The following is an 18,777-nucleotide window of genomic DNA, read 5'->3' on the forward strand; positions in this document are numbered from 1 at the left end:
AAGATTAGAAGCGAAAGCGTTGTTTAGGCTCACTCCTACTCCTTCCAGGGTATAAATGAGGGTCCGAATTAGACGGAGCCGAAATAAATTGCGTCTGGGCCGGTGAGAGCCTATTGAATTCTAAATTTCCGAATTAATTAAAAGCCCGTGGCTAAATAAATTGCAGACGGCAGACACTCCACCGGCCTCAACGGTGATAATCATTATCGATGAATAATAATTAATCAAAGTCGGGGCCAAAACGACCGCCGACAATTAACCATCATCCAAAGACGGCTCGAGCATTAATGATCAGACTCTGGATATGGAAATCCCCAATCCCATAATAATCATGATCTCACCACTTCAGGCACCAAGCTATTTTTTGCCGCCTCACTAACAGCAGCCGCAGCTACCGTCCAACTCTCCAGTCTCCACACCTTTGCAGGCCCTTCAACTCCACCCCCGATGTTTATTCCGCACTTCCTTAAGTTCCTCGCTGGAATCTGGATGGATCAGTGATCCCAACTGCCGATGCTCCGTCTACCAGGGAGAAAACCGGATTGACCCCTGCCAAAAACCCACCGGCCACGCGAGAAAATCCGCGCCGATTAAACTAGTCTGAGCAGCTGCTCCGACTCGATGACCTCATGTGTCTCAGTGCAAGTGGACCCCCGCAAACCCTCGGCATCGCCGTTCGGGTGGGGAGAGGGACATCATATCATATCATATCATATCATGATCGATTCGAGATCATCTCCGGAGATATATGAGCACATTCTGGTCCGTCTGTCTCCTATGCTGTATACACCCATCTCGGACTCATTCATACATCCCCAACACTACCATACAGAGCACCTACAACCAAATCCAAAACAAACCCTTCCAGCAAAATGAACTTCCTCGCCCTCCTCCTATCCACAATCCCTCTCGCCAACGCCCAATCCTCACCCGCTAGCTCAGCCTCACCTACTCCGAACCCCAGTCCCGGCGGATCTGAATCTGGATCTGCATTCACCCTGAACATCCGGTGGTCGAACAGCCCACTTTCGGGCCCTCTCAGCGCCAGCGCCGGATCCTTCTGGACCGGCAAACCCACCGCATCCTATTGTCCCGAGAATGTGCCGGGGTGCCAGGCCGTGAACACGACGTCGTTCGAGGCGCAGGATGGGAAGCTGTTTCTGAACGCGGGCGTGCCAGGCGGTCAGCAGGGTGAGTTTAATTTATCTTGCTTTTGGGGGTTGTTTATTTTGCTTTCTGGGGGGAATTGAAACATTCCAATTTCCACCCTGAGAGATGATTACCGTGGATATCCGAAGTATATCCCACCTGACTCGAACAAGACTTACTAACGGATTGGATTCAAAATAAACTAGTCTACATCTCTCCGCAAGGAAAACTGACCTACACGGTCCCGCACAGCGGCTACATCCCATCCGGCTCGGTGACCGACTTCGCGAGCTGGTCTGGCGATTTCCTGAACCCATTCCTGACCTTTTGGCTATGCAATGGGCAAGGTACGGACTCCAACGCGTGGGCGGTCTGGCTCGAGTACACGAATGGCACGACGGGCGCGATCACGAACAACGGCATGGATGGGGAGAATGCCTGCACGAGGATTGCGCTGCAGAAGGGTGGTTACGGTGGGCCGGCTGCTTGGGCGTTTACTTAGATTAGGATCTTGTCAGGACCCGTTGGCCGGATTGGGTTGGGTTGAGTCTTCAGGGGTATTGCTAGACTAAGAGTCTAAGGTAAACTACGGGACTCGCATGGCCTGTCGATTCGGTGGGGTCGTTGAAGAATATTCTTCTGGTCTTGTGCTCAACCAGAAACTACGATGGAGAAACTCATGTGGGAGAATGCGGTGGGGCGTGGTGCCGGTGGAATTGTGGAATGTGGAATGTGGAATGTGGAGAGTCTCTATCTTTTGATTGATAATGAGATTCTCCGTGGATGCGAAGAATACACGAGGTTTCTAAACCACCTACTCCGTATGGTGTACGAAATGAAAGGAAGAATAAACAGTCCAGACTGTAGAATCAGGTCAAGACTTCTCCCAGGACTACGTACCGAGCCACTAGCAGCAGATCTCGATAGCAACGAGGCGCCAATATTAACCCAGACAGGAAATGAGCGCCAGAGATGAAACCGGGGACATGTCAACCATCCCCTTTCCTGTGATTGGCGAGTCGTGGCCTTCATTTACTTTGAGTTTTATGGTTGCGAGGATGACTTCCGTGTGGCTCCATGGGGTAGGGTTTGTCTTGCAATAATATCCATGACCCGACGGAATTGTGGGTTCTGGACAGGGGACCGGAAGTTCAGCGCGTCCTAGATCCTTCGACTAGACCACTACGGAGTCGCCAATCAAATGGCGATCACTTGTCCTGATGCCGATGGCAGGAGGCTAGGATATCGTATCTCGCTAATCGCTAAGCAGCACGAGATCCCTGAAAACAGGTAATTAAGCAACGGCCCGCTGAGCCCGGCGTACTTCCGGGATTGTTGACCTGTCCATTGTGAGTCTTCCAGAGAGTCGGTGACACTGACAGCGGACAGACGGTCAAAAGTACGCAGGACAGTCGGTGCAATTGACAGGCCGATTGTTTGCCTGCTGGCCGTGACCTGCATGTGAAGATGCATCTCATCGAACGATGACTTGGCCCGGCCCGGCCAGACCGGGCCAAGTTCCTCAAATTCGAGGCGATTATCCAAAAGGCGGTCGTCGTAAGCCCTGCCTCCTGATCCAATGTGCATCCTCTCCCCCAAAGATGCATCCAAATGAAACAAAGTAAGACAGTGACAATCCTGCGTAATGTGCTAAGCCTCAGCCGGTGATGAAGATAGATCGACTCAGAACGTTCGGTGGAAATTCTCCCGGCATATGTTTCTGGTCGGCCGATCCAGGCTAACGAACTCAACCTGGGAAAGAATTAAGGTGAGCCGCCTAATTGACGGGGAGCCAAGACAGAGTGACCTCATTCGCAGGCGAAGTTGAAGACTATGAATCCGTGGGACCGTCTCCATCAAACCATGGGTTCCGACGAGTAACGCACGCAACGTAGACAGCAAAAGTTTCTCGAATTCCACAGCCCAATCAATGCGAAGGAACTTGTTTCTCCCCGAGCGGACCAGATTTCAGGAATGCCAATGCCCCAAGACTCGCATCCCAAGGCCAGAGAAGAAAATCCCAATCGACCAAAGGTTCGCTCGGAGTCGGACCAGCGCCAAGTCCGTCTCTGCTCATTTGTGAAGATTTGGCGAATTGGCACTTTGGGAGCGTGGCGCACCGGGACGGGATCCATCCGCCCACAATTCGTGAGGAAAAGGAAAGGTGAACTGGAGCAAAGACCGTTGATCTTTGAAACCAAGCCGCTTTTCCCCTGGCTTTTCCGGTTCACATTTTTTTCTCTGTATGGATGGGGCGGTAAAGGGGAAAAATGAATGGAAATATGTTCCACCCCCAGTTTGACCATTTATCCTCCGGCCACGCGGGAGGGAAAAAAGAAGAAGGGGGGGAAAAACCCTGGATGATGGTCCCGGATTGCACCAGCACGCTCGAATCAGAGGACACAAGGGGACAACTGCATCGAGTAAAGCGCCGACAGACAAACACCGACTGCGTTTGGTCCTTAGCGGGCCAAGATAGCGGGCATTAGTGAGCTGTCGGCGTGAATCCTTCGAGGACATCATCTCTTCCCCCTCTCTCGTCCCCTTGTCAATTTCATCGCGCGAAAGGGCCAGGGGGATCCTAGGCTCTAGCTCGTGGGATCGGCGAATCACGAAGGCACCAGCGACATCACTCCACCGGTAGGAAATCGCAGCGGTGGATCGTGTGGGGAACCGCGCAGAGAAGTTGGTCGGCTAGTGATTTTCTTCGTGTGAAGTCAGACGGCGGCAAACCCAGTCCTAGGGGCGTAGGAGGATTTTCCATTGGCAAGGATACAGATGAGGTATTTTTTTTCCGTGCATATGAGGGGGGAGAGAAAAGGTTAAATCTGCAACTAAGCCATTTAGTGAAGCATTTGCGCCGCAACTGGGAACAGTATGATCAACCACTAGGGTCGATCAGCGTCTGGAAAGCCATCCGCCGACACCCGCCAGCGTAATCCATGTCGGTAGATAGACTGAGATGGTCGAGATGAGAGAAGGGAGGAGGACGGTGGATGCGAGCGAGCGAGAAGGATGATCTGCAGAGATGGCGAGAGGACGAGGCGAACCTTTGGGCGAGGAAAGGCAGGCAGAGCCCCACCGGGTCCAGTGATTCGCTTCCCCTTCTTTCGGTTCCTCCCCGTTGGGACTCTCATCCTTCGTTCTTTTCTGTCTGTGTGTCCGTCAATCATCGATCGTCTTTTCTTGGGTTTCTTTGCACGGTGCTCATCTGCTGCCTCCCCTGTCGACTGCATATATCTTCCTCGCCCTCCCTCTCGGCGGATTGTCTCCTCCACACGGCGATAACTTCATGTCTCGACCCCACATTCGCCTCTCGTTTCCACTCGCCTCTGCTCTCCATGGAGGTCCATACGGTAGTCTGTGCCCCGGTGAAGCAGCCCTCGTCCACTCCTCAGCCTCAACCTCAGCCTGCGCCCGCGGCGCCTGAGAAACGGAAGAGAGTGCGCAGATGGCATCACCGAGGCTTCACCGGCTGCTCCACCTGTCGCCGCCGTCACGTTCGCTGTGACGAAGCGTCACCAACCTGCAAGAATTGCGCGCGTTTGGGTCTCGAATGCGATGGCACCCAAGGGCGTATGACGTTCAAGGTCTACGGTCCTCCGCAACCCCAGGAATCCTCCTCTTCTTCGTCATCATCATCATCACCCCCCGGGTCCCAGAAGCGTGAAAAGAAGCCTCCGGCCGGCGCGATAACCACATTCGCGGTCGACGGGAAAGTGATCAAACGGGAGAGAGACGATGGTGGCGAACCATTCGATGCAGTGGTGGTGTCTCCCACGACGCTCCCGGACACGAAACCCGTCAAATATCGCTTCCAGGACCCGGTATCCCCGGCCGAGTTCATGACTGCTTCATTAGATCTAGAGGGCCGATATTACACCCATTTCATTGATCGAGTGGCGACATTACTTCTCATCTACGACAACTCCATCAACATCAATCCTTACCGTCGATATTTCCCCGATCTTGCCCGATCATCTCCGTCCATGGCCAGTGCGATGCAGGCGCTGGGTGCATTGCATCTTGCAAATACCTCGCGCGGTCAACAGCGGATCCTTCATTTCCAACACGCCATGGGCAAATACGGGGAAGTCGTCAAATCTTTCAGAACCAGGTACAACCAAGCGGGGCAGCATTTGCAATTAACAGATTTTGCCACCTGTTTACTGTTGAGTCTTTTCGAGGTGAGTCGGTTCCAGATTGAATAATAAAGAAGTGTCTAATTCCGTCCAGATGATGGACTCGCAGCATCACAATTGGGGTGTCCATCTCAAAGGAGCCCGCGAAATCTATCGTCTCCTGTTTATTCCGAATAGCGACCCCGCCAAGGAAGCTCAACGCGTCGCCGAGACCAACCATCCGTTGCGACAATTCCTCGTTTCTCTATTATCCTATCTCGACGTCGCCGGTGCGTGTGCTACCTCAGAAGGGACGGTGGTCGAAGGGAGCTACTGGCGAACGCATGGGGGTGGTTGGGAGTACAATCTGGGGACCCCAAGTCTCTCGACCGAGACGCCGGCCGAGCACTCGCTACTCGTGGAACTTCGACAATGCTGGTCCGTCATGATGGAGATCCAGGCGGCCATCAGCTCATTCGGAAAGGCAAAAAGCCAGGGGTGGATGTCATACGAGCAGCAAGATCTGGTTTCGCGTGGGTTGTTCACCCGGCTAGCCGAGTGGCGACTCAACGCCCCCCAGTGTTTCCAGCAACTTGGCGACTTGGATGACGAAAGTCTGCGGCGATATCCCTTCCCCGAAATTCTGGAATATACGGGATGCATCGAGGCGTATGAAAAGGCGACCAGTCTCTACCTGCACAAGGTGGCGGCGGCCGAGCGGCCCGACCGGCAGCCGCCTCTAGCCGTGATGGACATGCTCGCCACGCGCATTCTGAGTCTGATCGGCAAGCTTGCCAAGGATGTCGGGCAACTGGCAGTGCTCTGGCCTCTGTTTACGGCGGGGCGTCAGACTCGGGATGAACGGGAACAGAAATGGGTGCGACAAACCATGCTCGATTTGCAGCGGTTTGGATTTAAGGTAAGGTGTTGCGTGATTGAAACGATGAACGCAGCTAATCTCTTCCAGAACGTCGACAAAGCCCTCGATGAGCTAGAGCAGGCCTGGTTCAAACAACGCGCCTTCCCCGAAGGATGGATCGACAAGATGGACGACGTCCGGTCCTCGATTCTCCTGCCATGAGTTACGCATCTCGCCATTCACCTTTCACATATACACACACACCTATACCTCCGCCATTTATTGCTCATTACAAGCAATCCACACCTCGATACCCTATCATAGACCGCCTGGGGAGTTCTATTCTTTGATCAAGCCATCATTAGCGAGGCCGGGATTTCGTTTTTTCTTTTCTCTTATCATCGTTCATCTTTCAAGTCATGCGATAAGACCGGCGTTCAGGAACGGAGATAGAAAACATTAACCCTGGACATGGGGCTGGACCCTTCTACTTATACATACGATTCTGATTCGTGCAAATATTAATCATTGGAATCATCGTGACAGGCATACAGTGTTGTGTCAGTTTCGGATACTGGATCAGCTCAGCCAGGTTATACATAAAACTATCATATCCACACATCTTGTCCCTACGAATTAATGTTAGACAATTGTAGTCGCTTTAATAGTTGTAACAACACTTCTCAGGAGCAGAGATCAAACTCAGTCGTATAACCAGGTTCTAAACATGCATGCGCCCCTGGGGTTATTTCACTGAACCACTTCTCTGATGAAGTGATTGGCTTGTATAGGACAGGACTACATAGATTGCTACTGAGAATCTGATGCAACACATTCAACTGAAACATACTTCTACCATCCCTTATTCTGTTCCACCTAAAATTCACGCATCCTATCTCATGAACACAATCCAGGTGAAAACCAAGTCCAGGTCCAAGCCCAAGCCCACCCCATCATAAACATATATCAGATACGATCACACCTCCCCAAACCCATTCACCTGCACCACATCTACCCCCTCCAACTCCCCCTTCCCCTGCAACTCCGGCCTATACTTGATATTATGCCACAAGACCATCGTATCCGTGGAATACTGGACCCCAAACGCCACCAACGCCGCAATCCACACCAACCCCGAGTCCCAGGCATAGAGGCCCGTCTTCTGAATATGCACGCCACTCGAGGAGAGCAGGAACGAGGGCGCGATGAAATTTACCAGCCCCATACTCTTCGGAAAGATGGGGTTCGGGCTCTCATCGGCGAACGAGGCCCAGGCGATCGTCCACCCCTGGATCCAGAAGGGGACCCAGGGGAGGTCCAGCGTGAGCCAGAAGAGGTCGGACAGGAGGAGGGTGAGGTCGGGGCCGTAGTCGCGGAAGGTGATGGTGGCGAGGAAGAGGGAGGGGATGACGAAGGCGAGGACGGAGGCGGCGCTGATGGCGAGTTGCAGGGAGGGGATGGCGGGGTTGAGGTTGGGGATGAGGCGCATTTGGTGCGAGATGATGGCGGCGTAGGGCACGTAGAGGAAGCCCGAGATCATGAGGAGGAAGGCACCCGCTGCGTTGCCGGTGCGGTGGGCGTGGTAGAAGGCGTGGATGGTGACGGCGTCGGAGGAGGGTGAGGGTGGGGGGAGGAGCATGGGGGCCACGACGCCGAAGAGGAACGTCAGGCCGCTGAGGCTGCCGGCGAGGACGCTGCAGCGCATCCAGAGCTTGTTGTTGAAGACGGAGGGTGGTGGGAGGAGGCGGGTGACGAGGGCATCGAGGAGATGAAGGGGGTTGAGCATGGTGGTGGTGGTGGTGATGGTGATGGTGAAGCTATACGTGTGTATACGGGAGAGGATGGTGGAGGATGGAGACGATAGAGGGACGTACAGTCGGCTTCAACTTTATAATGCGCGTGCGACTACATCGATCCCATCTTCTGACATGTGAGATAGACTATACAGTCTAGAGGATATAATACTCCTTCCTTGAAGAGGAACTCTTTGTTTAGGTTAAACCTACGGAAGCCCTAATTCTACCTTGAAGTTAATCAGAATCGACTCTGACTTCCGGTCATCCCCGGCAATACCACCGTCTGGCCGCATGAATCCTCCAAAGACTTGGACGAATGGAGTGCCATCTCTCTTTCTGGGGGGTAGAAGCCTCCCTGGTGGCATTTGGCGCCCAGTTTTCCCCGGGAGAGATACGAGTCTCGCAGATAGTCGGTCGTATAGATGGAAGGCAGACCGCGTTCGTTGATATAGTTCTCTTCGATGGCCGCCACGGTGTCGAGTCCAGCCTCTGGATGTCATTAGTATCAAATCATTGAATTAGGAGATCAGGTGAACACACCATCCATCATCCTACAGGGACCCGGTCGAGTCGACTCCACAACAGATCCCCAGAGTTCGTCAATCTCTGCAGGCGTTGAAACACCCTCAGCAAGAACGCTCAGAGTCTCCCGCTTGATGGCAGCCCAGATACGATTGATGATGAACCCCGAGGATTCGCGCCGCACGACATACGGGATAGTCCGGATCTCCTCTTGCCGGGATTTCATGAACACCATGACATCCGGGTCCGTATCACCACAAGTCATCAGCTCCACGATCATTCTGACTGGAGGCATATGATAATGGGTGTTGAGGACACGAGATCGCGTGCACGGTGTCAGTCGCGCAGCAATCAGCGAAGACTTGAACGAGGACGAGTTGGTCGCTAGAATGGCGTCGTCGGGAGCCAGCTTTTCCAAGGCGTGGAAGAGCTCGATCTTGCTGTCCAGATGCTCGGGGAGCGGATGCGCGGGAGTCAGGGGTCGAAGTTCGACTATTTGAGTCGGTTGGTCGAGTCGAAGAAGTTTACGGAGAAGGAGGCTGTGCCTCAGATTATGACGATTATGGCTGCAGGGTGAGTTTCTTTTACATAGACTCTTCTGCCAGATGGAATAGATGCTAACGCAGACCGACAGCTACGAAACAGCCGGCAGCACACTCGCATGGACGATCTACTGTCTGGCCGCACATCCAGGAGTCCAGAAAGCCCTACGCCAGGAGCTGCACGAACACATGGCCCAGGAGTCCTCATCCGAGGGCCAAAACAGCCAATACGACAAACTCCCCCTCCTGAACGGCGTCGTGATGGAAACCGCCCGCCTCTACCCAGCCTTCCCCTTCCTGCCTCGCAAGACCATCGAAGCGACGACCATCGGCGGCCGCCATGTGCCCGCAGGCGTGTACATCGGGATCTGCCCGATCGCCATCAACCACGCGCGACACCTCTGGGGCGCTGATGCCGACACCTTCCGGCCCGAGCGGTGGATCGACCGCTCGGATCCGGCGCGTCCGGTGCAGAATCCGCTCGGGGGCTCCGTGGCCCCCGTGTGCATGATGTCGTTCGGGTATGGGGCGCGAAGCTGCGTGGGTAGGCCCTTGGGTCTGGCCCTGATTAAACGCCAGGTTGCGGTGCTGGTGCAGAGGTTTCAGCTGGAGCAGGCGAGTGTGTTGGATCAGCCGAGTCCGGAGGGGTTGTTTGCTGCTGGGCCGCCTCCGGGGTTGCAGGTTCGGTGTACGAGGATTTCTGCTTAGTTGGTTAGTTGGTTATTTGCTGAGAGTTGTTATGAGTGGAAGGAGTTAGATTGGTGGAGTGGTTAAAATGATGAGCACAGGACATGGTTCACTCGAGCCACTACACTCAAAAGAAAAGACTACATACTCCTACATACAGAACCAGATATCACCAATATCATTCCCATTCCCATTCAACACACTAGAACAGAACCAGAACCACCCCCAAACCCAAATCACAAAGCAGCCTTAACCTTAGAATCAGTATTAACCTTCTCATTCTCCCCCATGACACAAATCCTGCCCCTGGCATCATAGACCCTCGCCCCAAGCAACACCAACCTCCTGCCCACATGCTCAATCCCACAAACAACCCTCACATCGCCCCCCTTCACCAGGGGTTCAAAGAACGCAACCCGAATATTCCGCGTGACCCCATACTGCGAATACAGCCCCGGCCTGGACACCGCCGCCAGAAACACCGTCGTCAGGTCGTCGATCAGCGTGCTCGCGCACCCGCCGTGCAGGGCGCCGCCGCCGTTCAGCATCTCGGCTGTTATGGTGAGGCGGAAGGTGATTGAGGGGGTGGGGGAGGGGGAGGTGCTTTCTATGCGTAGATTGCATTGTTGGAGGGGGAGGCTCCATATCTAGAGGGTTTAGTTTAATGTCTGGTGTTTGGGGAAGGGGATGGGAAGGGCGTGCCTTGGTTGCGGCGGTGGTTAAGACTTGAAAGGCGGATTCGGCGCGCGATTGGAAGTCGGAGGTGGCGGGGAGTAAGTCGGTCATTGTTAGATTGTTAGACTGTTTGTGGGTGTATGTGTGAGAGAAGGAGAGGGAGGTGGATATTCTCTACTACTTGATAAGGGGATAGATGGTTGCAGGGATTCTCGGATGACTTAAATGCATGAAATGCCGGGCCTAGACACGGAATACTTTCTGAACTCTCGTCCTGCAAAGGATGGGAGAAGGTTTGAAAGGTGGTTGTGGTTGCGAGAGAATTGTTGCTGGAATTCATGTGCTGATGGATAGAGCCTTTAGGGTTGATGAAACTTCGCGGTTGGTTTAAGGTGTGTAGATATAGTTGGAAAGTCAAAATTGGCGCAAAGTCAATATGAAAACGGCAAGAGAAAGTGGTCAGGGCAAGGCTGCTGGATAATCGGGAAAGACATGTGGAAGTGCTTATCATTCTTGAAAGTAAAATCGAAACTTTTTGGCATCTCTATCTGCCATACTCATCTAAATATCATTATCATACATGCAGAAACTGAACTGGACTCATTACCTCCTCTTTTCATCATATCATCAGTAATCATCCCCATCGCACTCACACGCCTATGCATATCCTGTCGCAAGCATATATAGATTATATACCCCATGTTCTATCTGTTCGTGGTCTCGGACTATAAGAGCATGAAAAAGTCCGAAAACCAGTAGCTGATAATTACTCATCACCACTACTCACACCAGCTGCCTTTCTCCGTCTCTCCCCGGACTCGCCCTCGACAGCAGCAGACCCACTCGAATCGACATTTCCATTTCCACCACTAGCATTTCCGTCCTGCGCGTCCCCTGACGGCGGGGACGGCGAGGTCAGCGGTCTCCGACCCACATCGACCTCCTCGACCGTCTCGGTGACGCCCTTGCTATCGATGAAATGCGAAATGCGGTTGCGAGGCAGCCAGGCTTCCTCGGGCATGACGAAGTAGGAGATGATGGCGAAGATGGTGACCGCGGCCATTATAATCGGGGCATCTACTTTTGGTTAGCCTGACCTTCCCCAAGATAACAATAAAGTCGACTTTTGAATGGAGAAAGAAAGAGACATACAGTTGAGATTCGCCCCCGTGACTGGAAACTCATACGGCGAGAACAGCACCGCCACGACCCATCCGTTCCAGAACACGCCGATGAGCTGGAATGGCTTGCTCAATCTCCCCAGACTCCATTTCGGCTTGGGGAAGCGCGTCGGCGTGCAAAGAAGTCGACCAAGACAAATCAGCCCGTAGGCGGCGGCGCTGGGGACACCCGCGGCCGAGACGAGCGAGGTGAAAGCCACGTCGGAGGGGAGCAGCGTGCAGGTAATGAGGGCAGCCACACCCCAGACGACAGTCACGGCATTGCGCGGCTGGCCGTGGTGGACGCGCGAGACCCAGCCGGAGAAGGGGAGGACGCCGTCCCGCGCGACAGCGAAGACGAGACGGGAGGCAGCAACGATGGCAACGGCCGTGTTCTAGTTTATTGTTAACTTGGGTGTTGGGCGATCGGGTGTAGGGAGCTTACGAGCCAGAGGGCAAAGACACAGATGATATTCATGAAGATGTGGCCGCCTTTTCCGAGAACGATGGCATAGAGAGGAACGAATGGTTGAGGGGAGCCGAAGGAGAAGAGCGTGTCAGGGTCAGGCTGTGGATAGGTCAGTTGAATCATCGTCATTTGTGGTTTGCGGGAAAAAGGCAGTACATACTGCACAGAACAGGAACAAGATGATGGTAGCCAGACCACCAATTCCACTGGCCACGGTACTCCAGAAAATCCCACGTGCTGCAGTGACGGAAGCGTTCTTGGTTTCTTCGGCGACGTGACCAGAAGCGTCGAATCCGATCAGAATACCGGCCGTGGCCAGGTAGGACAGACACCAGTTCCAGCCTGGAGGTGCACCTGTGCCATTGTAGGTGGACATGAAGGCCTCTTCGGCGGTCCGGAATCCCCATGTGTTGTGAACGCCGATAGGGAGCCAGATGACATTCAGGACGAAGTCCAGGAGAACGACGACAGAGGAGAGATAAAACACCCATTTGAAATATCTGGCTTTGAGGCTGTGAGTGATATGCACGGGGTACTGAGCAAAGCGCAAGCGAGTGGCAACATACGCGGCATGAAGTTGAGAAGCGCAGCCAAGGCAAGCAAGACCTCGGTACAGATCCATTGCACAGCACGGAATTTCACTGACGATGTATCAGTAGGGAAGTCGACGTTGAATACGGTCAATTCCTGGTATCTAATTAGCATAAACTCATTGCAAGCCAACATATGGGTCGACTCACCGAAAGCATGTAGTTGACGGCGGACTGAGTGTTACTCGCACAGAATGTCGTCCATGCCGTCGTACTCCACCAGGCGACGATGAAGCCAAGCAGTCGACCAAACCGAGGACCACCGGCTTCGGCAGCCCAGAGATAGATCGAACCAGCGGATGGCGAGGCCGAGCATACTTCCGCAATCACAGCGGCTGTGATGAAGGTGAAGACCACGGTCACGATGTAACTCGTCCTGTTGCATCGTAAGCCTCAGCATCCTTGCAACTGCATGACGAGCACTAACCAGTAAGCCAGGTTACCACCTGCAGCGATACCAGTACTGAAGGTAACACGAACACCTCCGACGAAGTAGAGAGCAGCTGGCAACACACGTTAGGAAGACTACTATAGAACAACCGTTCTTATTGGACGTACCGAACGTGGTCGCAAAGTTCTCAAACAACGAGTAAGTCCGATGGAGGACCTAGACCTGCATGAGCTCGTGTTCCAACTAGCCTAAAGGCCATGAAATGCATCCAACTTACGGGCTTGTAACCCATGGTCCTCTGCAGGTGACAAGTCAGCATGCGTCATAATAATCTCACAGGGGCGATAATACGCACCAATAACGCCGCATCGTCGTGGGACTCGGTGTTACTTCTCGTTTCTTCCCCATAAGGCGGCGGGGCATCGCCGTCGACAATCAGGTCCGAGTGCTGCTGAGGCATGGCAGCGGGGCGGTGACGGGGAAGCCTTATCGGATGAAGGGATAGTCTCTCGATCCTAGGAGAAGCGAGGAGAGAAAAGCATTCAACAAGAGTTGATCGTAACGATTGAGTTTTCTTGATCAAATGTCATGCCAGCCCCCACTAGCATGAAGTGAGAGAGAAAAAAAAAAAAAGAGAAAAAAAAAGATAGCGTGATGGAACTAGAGCCAAAACGCGTAATTTGCCCCCAAACGGCAATTGCTCGACGCAGCGGGCGAAGGAATGCCAGCCGTACATCCAGGTTAACTAGTTAATTAGTATGGATTAGAATCCGGTTGGGATGGCTCGAACTAACCGGAGATGACTGCTCCGCAAGAATCAAGCGCGAAAAAAGCACAGGGAAGAAAAAGTGGACAGGAGGAGATGCGCTCGTTGGTCGCGGTGGATCCGTACCTTAATTGGCTGACTCAGCGCTGCCTCAGGCTGAATTTTTAGTTAACTATCGAGTTCTTACTCCGTACAGTTCTTACAGTTTGAATGAGAAAGTAAACTCCTTGACTCTATCGGGGTATTAAATGTAGACAGATTTCCATAAGTGCGACATAGATTCATCAAGTCATTCGTCCAAATTATCCAAGCAACCCATCAAACACCATTCAGCCGTGCTTTTCTCCATTCAAGCTTCTCTGCTAGGATCTCCCAGCTAAGCTGACCATCCACTCGTCCAATCCCCTTCAATCCGGCCGTCATGAAAGCAATGAGCCGGTCGAATTGATTCTTGATATCGTGCAACCGTTCATCATATTGGCTTTCATGGACGGATGGCGCCATCGTGTCTCCATCCGCGTCAGGGTCGTCACTGTCTTCGTCATCGTCCTCATCGTCATAATCATGTCGCGACGATTTGCTCCACTCGGGTTGTGATGCACCTTTCATGGTAGCCTGGAGATCCGCAAAGCTAACACACAGATCGAGCAGCGTGATGATAGCTTGATAGAGAGCATGCAAATTCTGGGAAAGCAGACACTGCTCTTCTAAAGATACCATGTGCGATCGATGGGCAGCGATCATCGCATCCACGTCGTTTGCGTCGTCCAGAGCTTTGCGCAGTGACTCGACAGCCGTTGAAACCACAAATCCCGTCATGTGGCTATAGAGAGTATTCAAAAACCAAAGCATGTTATGCCGCAAAATGTAGTCCAAGGGGTTCGTGCCTTTGCCAGATATTTTATCCGGTCGGTCGGAATATTGCAGGCGCTGCTTTTGAACCGTGTACATTGCCCTGCGGATCTGCATCAGAATTGTGGAGATTCGCCGGTAACCCAGGATGGCATCCTTGGTGATGATGTTCGCAACGGGCCAGGGCAAAATGTAATCGAACGAGATGGTTTCGAGTATCTTCACGGATCGATGGCGCCCATTCAGCTTGTCGCGTGTGTCTTTGTTGGATCGAACGATTAGCCTGGATGGATCAATCACAGGCAAGGTGCTGAAGGCACTTTGCGCCAGTTCGGTCAGCAAGAATCTGTCACTCCAAGCACCCCTGCCCCGGTCGATCAACTCGAAGATCTTATTGTCGATGGGCCCCACGACGCTCATATCTTTGCAGAGATAAATATGTTCCAAAGCTTCGAGTGAGGTCCACAGACCACACTGCTGATCAAGCTCCTGCCGCAACCAACTTGATTTAAGAGAGTGCTGCCTGTCAACCATTCTCCCAAAGGCAGACTCAAGCAGCGCAGAGAACGGGAGATAAAGAGAAGAGGCGTCTTGCGGGAAAACGTCTTCGAATGTCAACGGAGTTTCGCGCGTGTGCTCCTGCTCATGAAACACGTTCAAGTGTTGTAAAAACACCGTACTCTTTCCTGTAATGAAGATCTTGCGCGCAAGCGGTTGAATGAATTTCGGGACACTCAAGAGCCTTGACGCGCCATCCAAGGTGTACCAATCATGCCAAAGTGTCCGAAGATCGCTGTCGTTGCGATTGTCTAGAATGAAAAGTGTTCCACCGACTGAGTCCTTCAACTCTCCTGTCTCCATCCAAAGATTTATCGGCCGTGCATATGTCTTGAAGCATGAGAAAAACATTTTAGCCAGAATTCTGAATTCATCGTCATAGCCAGTGGCCTGCGCCATGCAAACTAGGTCGTATAGTAGATCCAGGCACCGAACGGGGTTTTCCGATCCGCTGCGCTTGAGCTTTGAAACAATATCCGTCAATAGTAGCAGCAGTCTCGATTCTCTGTGGACGTCTTCGGATAACTGCAGGAGACTAACGGCAACAGTTTCATTCTGCGAGAGATATTTAGATTGCACAGTCGACAAAAACTCGTCAAATCCACGTAGACAATCCTCAATATCCCGATGGAAGGTCTGGACGTGCGCAATGGTCTGCGGAAGCCTGACGAATCGTCTCAGAATGTCTAGTCGAGCCCCAATGGAGCATAATGTCCGTAATAACGGCAAGAACGTTTCATCGGACACTTGGGCCAGTTTGTACCTTCGGTCCACCTCGATGCTGTCGTCAAGCCGCCAGAACATCGAAGTAGGAAGCCCTTGCAGCATGAAGATGGCTTCTCTGACAACTTGAAGCTCGGTTATGACACGAGAAGAGAATTTCTGATGTTGATCGGCCTTGTGATGGTTTTCGTCTCTCCAAAACTGGGCACTTTTAATTGAGAGTATCACATCCTCGTCGTCCAAAGGAGAGAATGCATCGTCCGGGATAACATAGTCCTCATCCGGGACAACAGAGGTTTGTGGTAGATTCCGCGAGTGGCCCACGCTGGACACAGACCGTAGATCCTCATCGGAAGATTCTGCACCAAAGTCGACCGCTTCCCAGATATCTTCATCGCAGAATGCCGATCCAGCGGCATCCAAATCGTTCCAGGAAACCGGTTTGACCTGCTCGTGCTTCGGTTGCTCGATGCGATCTAGCCGCGACAGCTGCGCCGGACGGTCTGCAAGCTGCAGCAGCAGAGAGAGAATCTCCGGAAACCAAGAGCTTCGGTGATCCTCCAGCTCTGTCAAGCGAGACCGCAGCGCATCGGCCAGATCATCTTTGTTGAGAACCTGGAACTTTTCCTGCAGGCCATCTAGTTGACTGGCAACGGCAAACTGGTTCGTGCGCGCATAGGCGTTGGATTTGAAAGACTCTTCGGCACGTCGCTTCAAATTCCTCGATCGCGGCGTATCCTACAAAGCACCCGTCAGCTGTTGTTATACAATGTGCTTTGTATCACCTGGAGGTCTAGATGCCTTTGAGTCCAGCTTCGCAACGGTCGCGACTAGCTCTTCCGTTAGCGTGCTGATCGTGGCAGCAACAGCCATAGTGGGAGGATCACGAAGAAACCGGGTCGAGAGCTATCGCCCAACACCCCATCATCCACACGATGCGCAATCAAGAGAAGGAAGGGCGAAAGTAATGCGACGGAAGTTGACGCGGCACGGACGCCTCTTGATTTACTGCCGCCCGCGCTAGTCCGCTCGGGGAAAGGCGGCGCTTGCCCATAATAATCAATCAATTAAGCCAGTTCCGCTTCTCCTGTCAGTCCAGCCAACTCTCCCAGATCCATCCCCCTCGGTCTGCCTCTGACAGTTACGATGGCTGTCGCAAGACCCATTCGCATGCTCGCCGCAGCATGCTGCGTCCTCGTCCTCTTCCTCATCTTCCAATCTAACAAAGGCCCGTCCGCCATCAGCATTAAGGGGTCCCAGCAGCCTTACGAGGGCATAAAAGCAGACCCTCTCCTAGAACGTTCGTTTGCCCGTCTTCAGTCCTTGCGATACTCAATTTGCCACTTTTTCCGCATCATACAGAAGTCACTTGTTTCGCTGACTGACTCTTCTCGTTGCAGCAACCGGAGAACCCGAAGGCAAGTTATGGCGCGCTGAAGACAACGACTATGCCCCCGATAGCCCCAACTCTGCCCGGACCAACGCGGCTTTGATCTCCCTCGTCCGAAACGAAGAATTGGACGACCTCATTCCGACCATGCGTGACCTGGAGCGAACATGGAACAACAAGTTCAACTACCCTTGGATCTTCTTCAACGACCAGCCCTTTACCCAGGAGTTCAAGAAGCGCACGCAGGCGGAGACCAAGGCGAAATGCATTTTCGGTACGACAGCCTCTATACTTATGAATCAACAGGATTGGTCTGACCTCTTAAACAGAGCAGGTTCCCAAGGAACATTGGGATATGCCCGACTTCATCAACAAGGACCTCTTCCGCGAGTCGGCTGAAATGCTGAAGGAGAAGGGTATTCAGTACAGCGACAAGGTCTCCTATCATAACATGTGCCGGTGGAACAGTGGAATGTTCTACAAGCATCCGGCCCTCGAGAAGTACCGCTACTACTGGCGTGTCGAGCCCAAGGTCCAGTTCTTCTGCAACATCGACTATGACGTATTCCGATTCGTGGAAGACCGCAACATCACCTACGGATTCACCATCAACCTCTTCGATGCCCCGGAAAGTATTCCGAGCTTGTGGCCGAAGACGAAGGAGTTCCTTGCCGCCAACCCGACCTACCTGTCCGATAACAACATGATGGATTGGCTGGTGGATGACCAATTGCGCCCGGAGCACACCTCGGGTGCCAACGGATACTCTACGTGTCACTTCTGGTCCAACTTCGAAATCGGAGACATGGAGTTCTTCCGGGGCGAGAAATACTCGGCCTACTTCGACTACTTGGATCGTACGGGTGGTTTCTACTACGAACGATGGGGCGATGCTCCCGTCCACTCGATCGCCCTGGGTCTCTTTGCTGATAAGTCCAAGGTTCACTGGTAAGTGGAAGTCCGCCCGACGAAATTAACTTGACACAAATTAACGTTATTCTTACACAGGTTCCGCGACATCGGATACCGTCACATTCCCTACTTCAACTGCCCCAACTCGCCCAAGTGCTCCGGCTGCACCCCTGGTAAATTCTACGAGGGTGAACCCTGGCTGGCCAAGGAGGATTGCCGACCCAACTATTTCGAATACGTCGGAATGCATTAAATAGACCCAGCCAGACCGCGGCAATAGACCAGCATCTACACAATAATTCAGTGTTTGCAACAGGTCTCGTTCCTAGAGGTGGATATGCATAGCGCTCTCGAGCATTGGCCTCGAGACAGGTCCACCCAAGGAATCACCATGTTCATGTTTCTTCTCCCCTGTTTCATTTCCATTTTTTCACGATGATAAAAGCTCATTGCTTGATGTGCAATTGTCAGACCCGCTTTGGTTTTCCATTCTATTGTTGTATACTCAGGATTCACGACAATAAGTGCCGAAGTTGATTGATTGTGGTGGCGTTTTTCTTGGTTTGGGTATCTTTGCTTTCTTCTCTCTCGGTGGTGGTTAATATTTCCTTATTT

General features: G+C 52.7%; 9 protein-coding genes across 9 annotated transcripts; 4 read left to right on the forward strand and 5 right to left on the reverse strand.

Annotated features, from left to right (window-relative positions):
• The first annotated feature begins 465 nt into the window (after positions 1-465).
• On the forward strand, positions 466-1,734 carry P170DRAFT_94690 (uncharacterized protein). The gene is made up of 2 exons (XM_024855442.1): positions 466-1,191; positions 1,356-1,734. Exons 1-2 carry the CDS (start codon positions 873-875, stop codon positions 1,649-1,651), a joined length of 615 nt encoding a protein of 204 aa, XP_024707271.1. The 5' UTR covers positions 466-872; the 3' UTR covers positions 1,652-1,734.
• Positions 1,735-4,490: 2,756 nt separating this feature from the next.
• Positions 4,491-6,351, forward strand: P170DRAFT_349836 (Zn(II)2Cys6 transcription factor; the record flags this gene model as incomplete). Its single annotated transcript, XM_024843764.1, has 3 exons — positions 4,491-5,336; positions 5,386-6,189; positions 6,238-6,351. The coding sequence occupies 3 exons, from the start codon at positions 4,491-4,493 to the stop codon at positions 6,349-6,351; spliced, it is 1,764 nt and encodes a 587-aa protein (XP_024707272.1).
• Positions 6,352-7,240: 889 nt separating this feature from the next.
• On the reverse strand, positions 7,241-7,837 carry P170DRAFT_328718 (uncharacterized protein; the record flags this gene model as incomplete). Its single annotated transcript, XM_024843354.1, has 1 exon — positions 7,241-7,837. A coding segment is annotated over one exon (597 nt), but the record flags the coding sequence as incomplete, so codon positions are not given.
• Positions 7,838-8,163: 326 nt separating this feature from the next.
• On the reverse strand, positions 8,164-8,727 carry P170DRAFT_471891 (6-phosphogluconate dehydrogenase C-terminal domain-like protein; the record flags this gene model as incomplete). The annotated part of the gene is made up of 2 exons (XM_024852880.1): positions 8,164-8,414; positions 8,466-8,727. 2 exons carry the CDS (start codon positions 8,725-8,727, stop codon positions 8,164-8,166), a joined length of 513 nt encoding a protein of 170 aa, XP_024707274.1.
• A 168-nt stretch (positions 8,728-8,895) lies between these two features.
• On the forward strand, positions 8,896-9,770 carry P170DRAFT_506885 (cytochrome P450; the record flags this gene model as incomplete). The annotated part of the gene is made up of 2 exons (XM_024854420.1): positions 8,896-9,020; positions 9,082-9,770. The coding sequence occupies 2 exons, from the start codon at positions 8,896-8,898 to the stop codon at positions 9,695-9,697; spliced, it is 741 nt and encodes a 246-aa protein (XP_024707275.1). The 3' UTR covers positions 9,698-9,770.
• P170DRAFT_94786 (PaaI family thioesterase) lies at positions 9,439-10,691 on the reverse strand. The gene is made up of 2 exons (XM_024855443.1): positions 10,379-10,691; positions 9,439-10,323 (listed from the first exon to the last, which is right to left on the reverse strand). The coding sequence occupies exons 1-2, from the start codon at positions 10,460-10,462 to the stop codon at positions 9,913-9,915; spliced, it is 495 nt and encodes a 164-aa protein (XP_024707276.1). The 5' UTR covers positions 10,463-10,691; the 3' UTR covers positions 9,439-9,912.
• Positions 10,692-10,890: 199 nt separating this feature from the next.
• Positions 10,891-13,556, reverse strand: P170DRAFT_377383 (putative amino acid permease). The gene is made up of 10 exons (XM_024845398.1): positions 13,317-13,556; positions 13,239-13,259; positions 13,129-13,177; positions 12,998-13,073; positions 12,721-12,946; positions 12,547-12,667; positions 12,141-12,484; positions 11,957-12,079; positions 11,504-11,906; positions 10,891-11,428 (listed from the first exon to the last, which is right to left on the reverse strand). The coding sequence occupies exons 1-10, from the start codon at positions 13,419-13,421 to the stop codon at positions 11,118-11,120; spliced, it is 1,779 nt and encodes a 592-aa protein (XP_024707277.1). The 5' UTR covers positions 13,422-13,556; the 3' UTR covers positions 10,891-11,117.
• A 397-nt stretch (positions 13,557-13,953) lies between these two features.
• P170DRAFT_433876 (putative gamma-tubulin complex component GCP5) lies at positions 13,954-16,809 on the reverse strand. The gene is made up of 2 exons (XM_024848595.1): positions 16,662-16,809; positions 13,954-16,598 (listed from the first exon to the last, which is right to left on the reverse strand). The coding sequence occupies exons 1-2, from the start codon at positions 16,731-16,733 to the stop codon at positions 14,046-14,048; spliced, it is 2,625 nt and encodes an 874-aa protein (XP_024707278.1). The 5' UTR covers positions 16,734-16,809; the 3' UTR covers positions 13,954-14,045.
• Positions 16,810-17,006: 197 nt separating this feature from the next.
• On the forward strand, positions 17,007-18,415 carry P170DRAFT_350433 (glycosyltransferase family 15 protein; the record flags this gene model as incomplete). Its single annotated transcript, XM_024843803.1, has 4 exons — positions 17,007-17,160; positions 17,261-17,524; positions 17,580-18,198; positions 18,259-18,415. 4 exons carry the CDS (start codon positions 17,007-17,009, stop codon positions 18,413-18,415), a joined length of 1,194 nt encoding a protein of 397 aa, XP_024707279.1.
• Between the last annotated feature and the right edge of the window lie 362 nt (positions 18,416-18,777).

This window comes from Aspergillus steynii (assembly GCF_002849105.1).
Source record: "Aspergillus steynii IBT 23096 chromosome Unknown P170scaffold_2, whole genome shotgun sequence".
In the NCBI taxonomy this organism is placed as follows: Eukaryota; Fungi; Ascomycota; class Eurotiomycetes; order Eurotiales; family Aspergillaceae; genus Aspergillus; species Aspergillus steynii.